Raw genomic sequence first — 5,186 nt, 5'->3', positions numbered from 1 at the left:
GGGAAATATTATTTATAACACATCAAATGATCTCAGAGTGTACATGTCATACTGATATATTAGTTATGCTCAGTTATTTATTGCTTTATCTGACATTTATTTCAATATTTTAAAAAGTACATGAAAACTTCAAGAGGAAGATTAATCGCAATTGTAGCAGAGTTTTGAGTGACCAATTAATCCTCATGTTTAAAAATTATTTTAGTACAACCGTTAACATCAGTGCTGTGCCTCTATCGGCCAACGCAGCACTTGTCTTGACTACGCGTCAGATTGACGAAACCACACAATCTCTCCCGACAACTGAAATCTTTACGACTCCAAGTATGGCATCGACCGAAGTGGTAACAGAAGCTGAAACGGCAACACCCATAATTCCCACAATCCCTGATGGACCTATTTTCGTGAGCGGTGAAATTAGTGGAAATTTGGATTGGTGGCAAGAAGCCGCTGTATACCAAATATATCCGAAATCATTTCAAGACAGTAACGGTGACGGTGTTGGTGATTTGTGCGGTATCATTTCTCGACTGGACCACTTGAGCGATACTGGAGTTACGGTGGTTTGGCTGAATTCGATATTCGAATCACCACAAGTTGACGGTGGTTTTGATATCTCAAACTTTACTACCGTGGACTCAATTTTCGGAACACTTGACGATTTTGCAGAACTAATACAACAAGCCCATAATAGAGGTGAAGCGTCTACTTTTTTGAAATCCCACCTAGTTTATTATCTGATCAATTTCTATTTACAGCAATAAGAGTGGTCATCGACTTTGTCCCCAACCACTCCAGCAATGAACATATCTGGTTCCAAAACTCCGTTGCACGGATCGAACCTTACACAGATTACTACGTGTGGAGAGATGGAATCACTACGGACAACGGAACTCAACCACCGAATAACTGGCTGAGCGTATTCGGTGGTTCCGCTTGGACGTGGAATGAACAGCGGCAACAATACTACCTTCACCAGTTCGGAACCAGCCAAGTGGACCTGAACTTCCGCAATCCTGCTGTAGTGAGCGAAATCACAAACGTCCTTAGGTTTTGGCTTGACCAAGGTGTCGATGGATTTCGAGTGAGTTCCGTTGCTCACATTTTCGAGAACGTAAACTTTCCAGACGAACCTCTCAATGAGAGTCCTGGTCCCAATGTCTTGGAAACGGATTACGACTATCTTCAACATATTTACACGACTGATCTGGACGAAACCATTGACCTCGTCTATCAATGGCGAACTGTTCTTGATGAATTTACTACACAATCAGACGGACAAACTCGTGTTCTCATTACTGACTCTGCTGCCAGTCAGGATGTTGTAGCAAGGTGACTATAAAAATACAAATCCATCAAGAAAATTTACTACCTCATTGATTGAGTAATGTTCGTTCCTGCTTTACCAACCTGCAAGTACCATCTCAATATTTTATTCGTTTCTTAGATACTTTGGTAATCAAACTCACCAAGGAGCGCATCTACCGTTGAACTTCGGCCTTATAGCAGAATTGGGGCAGCCTTCGCTGGCGTCCGACTATATTCAAGTGCTGACAAGATGGTTCGCAACCTTGCCTGAGAATGGAACATCGAACTGGGTTCTTGGAAACCATGATCAAAGACGACCTGCATCCCGCTTTGGCGTGAATCGAGTTGACGGTCTGAACATGCTGCACCTTCTACCTGGAACTGCGTTTACATACATGGGCGAAGAATTGGCTCTCCTAGATACTGAGATTTCTTTTTCCGACACTCAAGATCCTCATGCGATCAACGCTGGACCAGATAGATACAGTCTGTTTACGCGTGACCCTGCGAGAACTCCGTATCACTGGGACAATTCAACTTCTGGTGGATTTTCAACAAACGAATCGACGTGGTTACCAATGAATAGCAATTATGTTACCAGAAATCTTGTCGCACAAATAGCAGCAGAGCAAAGCAATTTCCACACTTTCAAGTCCATACTAAAGTTGAAGCAAAGTCAAACTATTAAACGCGGTGCTACTCATGTTTGGGCCTTAAATAACAACAACATCTTAGTCTTCACTCGTGAACTGGAAGATGAACCTGTATACGCAGTTGCTATCAATCTGGGTCTGGTAACTGTGAGCGTTGATTTTTCTCAATTTCCTGATTTTCCATCTGAAGAAATTCGAGTTTGCTTAGCCAGTGCAAACGCAATTATATCTACTGGGTAATTACAAACAGTTGTTCAAAATCTTCAGCGTTGATTGAAACACTATTTACAAAATAATTTCAATTTTATTCTACTGTTCTAGGACCGTCGTCAATATTACGTCAGTTTCGTTGTCAGCCAATGCAGCCGTTGTACTTTGTAACTCAGAAGTACCAGAAACTACTACAGTATCGATAACAACGACGACACTAGCAGCGATGCCTAGTACTACAGTGGAATCATCAACACAGACTTCTACAACTTCACCAACGTCATCTCCTACGGAATCAGAACCTCCAACTACTACACCATCGTCCATTACGACGCCTTCCACTCCTACCACTTTGAGCACAACTATGAATACTTTCAGTACAACTATAGTACCTTCAACAGAAACTTCGGCCATTGCAACAACTTTGATTACGTCTACCACTGCCATTAATACTACTGTTCCTAGTACAACTGTGGAATCCACGACTGAAGTACCTACAATACCGCCGACTATGACGACGGACAAACCAGAAGCAGAGACTGAACCTGACTATTCTGAAGACGATACTACTGAAGATTCAGAATCAGGAGCAACAAAAGCTTATATTTCATCCCTACTTATTGTAGTTTCTATATGGAATATCTTACTTTGAATTTCGAATTGTGTTGCATATGAAGTATTTGTCAGTAACATGTAACGCTTGTCATACTTTCTCACCGATTGATAAGGTTTTTTTGATGGATTGGCACTAAAACTTCCCAAACAAGAGTCTGGTAAACTTTACCTCCAGTTTTGATTTATTTTGGCAATCTTATTACAATAAAGGAAAACGAAGGATCCGGCCATTTTTAATTTTCATTCTTGATCATTTGAAAAAGATACGAATCATACACCGTAATATAGAGTCGGTGATAATCATATGCTATAGTCCACAGAGAAAAAGGATTTCTTGATACCAAGAAGATATTGCTTGACCGAGCGTAAACGGTGATCGCTGGCTGCAAAATGAAACTTTCATTGAATTAACTGAATCTGGCATGCAAATTTCAAGTAATACAATACGACAGTAATACAATAACATAAGAATAACCATGGGTTACACTTGAATCAAATAAGAAGAAACATCTATGAATTCATATTTGATTTACTTAATGAGTAAACTTGATTCATTGTGCTATATGGTGTCTTACGATTAGTTCAGAATAATAAGTAGTTGTCAATATATATTTGTGTATAAGTATACATATTTCTATGAATCTACAAAAATTCGTTTAAAGTAACTGAATAATTAGTCCGATAGAATATAAGATTGCAGAATTTAACATTGAGGGTTAAGAACAAAATTGTAGTTAGCATAGTAATTATGGCCATTGCAACTCATGAAAAACAGTACCTACGTGTCAACACCTGAAGTAAGTTGTACTTTAGCTGTAAGTGTATACCGAAGAAAATGCGTCCGCAACCATTTTCAGAACGCCACCTTACCAACGGGATTCGAGCCGTAGACACTTGCTTAATCTACTTATCCTAGTCGCACACTTATAACCATTACGCCATACCAGCGCTTATAAAGCTGATGGTTTATTCTCGTTGAATCCAACTTATACATGACGTCATTCACAATTCTATGTATTACAAGGATTCTGTCAAAAAATGGAAATTTGCTATCAACATGTCTATTCTTTCAACTAATAATATTTTCAGAAGAAAACAAATTCAAATTTTCATTGAAACAAATATTGGACTGATGTAGGCAATTTATATAATGTTCAGGCAGCATGCTGATTGAATTAGGCAATATTTCAATTATCTTAGCTGGTACTTTTCATCGAATATTTTTGCTGAATGACTTATCTGTTTCACATTTCAACGAATTTCAATTGATTCAAGAGCCAGATATAGTTCATTCGGCTAAATTACCTTCAACTCAATGTATTTAGTTGATTATATACTGAAACCTTTTCCTTAATGCGGCATTTATTTGCTTCGCCAGAAATTTAAACTCTTATTAAGATAATTTTTCACCTAAGAAATAATAATTCTGCTATTTGCAAAGAAACATTTGTTTTCTCATTGAGAAAAACCTACTTGTTGATTAGCCAAGTAACTGCATCAAATATTTAACCAGAACGGAGTAAAGCTGATGATTTGCCTAAAAAAGTTCTTATAAATCGTGATCATTAAACCACCAATGCAACATATGTGGTAACCAAAACATGTATATTTTTTTCCAAATAACCTTTTTATTTGGAACGGCAAGAATAGTTCAATTCAAATGAACACTGAAAACATGCAACAGTTCGGACGATGAATCATATCTTATACTATTAATTCACCCACATGCAGTTATTGGATCAATCAAATGCGGCGTGAGTAATACCTGTTCCTTGATTATGTTACGTTAATAGCCCGAAAATACATTATTTAATATTTTCATGATCGGTTTAACCATCTCATTGACTTCAGCCAATCGCATATCGTTTTAATCTTATCAATTTATTCAACAAAACACGCATGTTGACGGACTTAATGTGAAGACAATGTTACACGTTGTCGGTTTATTTAATAAATATCACAGTCATTTCAACTACATTCCAATTATCGTAGACACTAAGGTGATTTTTTTTGAACGACTATTTTTTTTTCAGTCCCCATCGAAAATTTTGTTCTATATATCGAACAAAAACTTCCCTAAAAGTTAAAGCCCTTAATATTAATATTAAGTACTCGCCCAGGGCGTGAAAATATTTCCCATATAAAATACACGTGAATCGAAGCGTTTTTTTTTCAAATCTCTACAACTCAGCGGAATTTTATGATATCACAATGGTCTTGGTCGCAAATGACGCAGAATTGCACGATCTTCAAAAGTATTCTGAACGGCGTAAGTGCAACTTACATTTGTGAGGTGGTACAGGGCACTAAAGTTGATTTTTACCCAAAATTCTCCTTTTTTCGCTGTTATCTCCAAAATGATTGACCGTACCAAAAAAATGTGAAGAATAATTTTGTTGG

General features: G+C 37.7%; 1 protein-coding gene across 1 annotated transcript; it reads left to right on the top strand.

Moving 5' to 3' along the window:
* Window positions 1-219: 219 nt before the first annotated feature.
* Window positions 220-3,009, top strand: LOC124408217 (maltase A1-like). The gene is made up of 4 exons (XM_046884981.1): window positions 220-696; window positions 759-1,332; window positions 1,448-2,197; window positions 2,283-3,009. The coding sequence occupies exons 1-4, from the start codon at window positions 327-329 to the stop codon at window positions 2,821-2,823; spliced, it is 2,235 nt and encodes a 744-aa protein (XP_046740937.1). The 5' UTR covers window positions 220-326; the 3' UTR covers window positions 2,824-3,009.
* The last annotated feature ends 2,177 nt before the right edge of the window (window positions 3,010-5,186 follow it).

Source organism: Diprion similis, chromosome 7 (assembly GCF_021155765.1).
Source record: "Diprion similis isolate iyDipSimi1 chromosome 7, iyDipSimi1.1, whole genome shotgun sequence".
Classification (NCBI taxonomy): Eukaryota; Metazoa; Arthropoda; class Insecta; order Hymenoptera; family Diprionidae; genus Diprion; species Diprion similis.
This window is presented reverse-complemented; position numbering and strand designations above follow the sequence as displayed.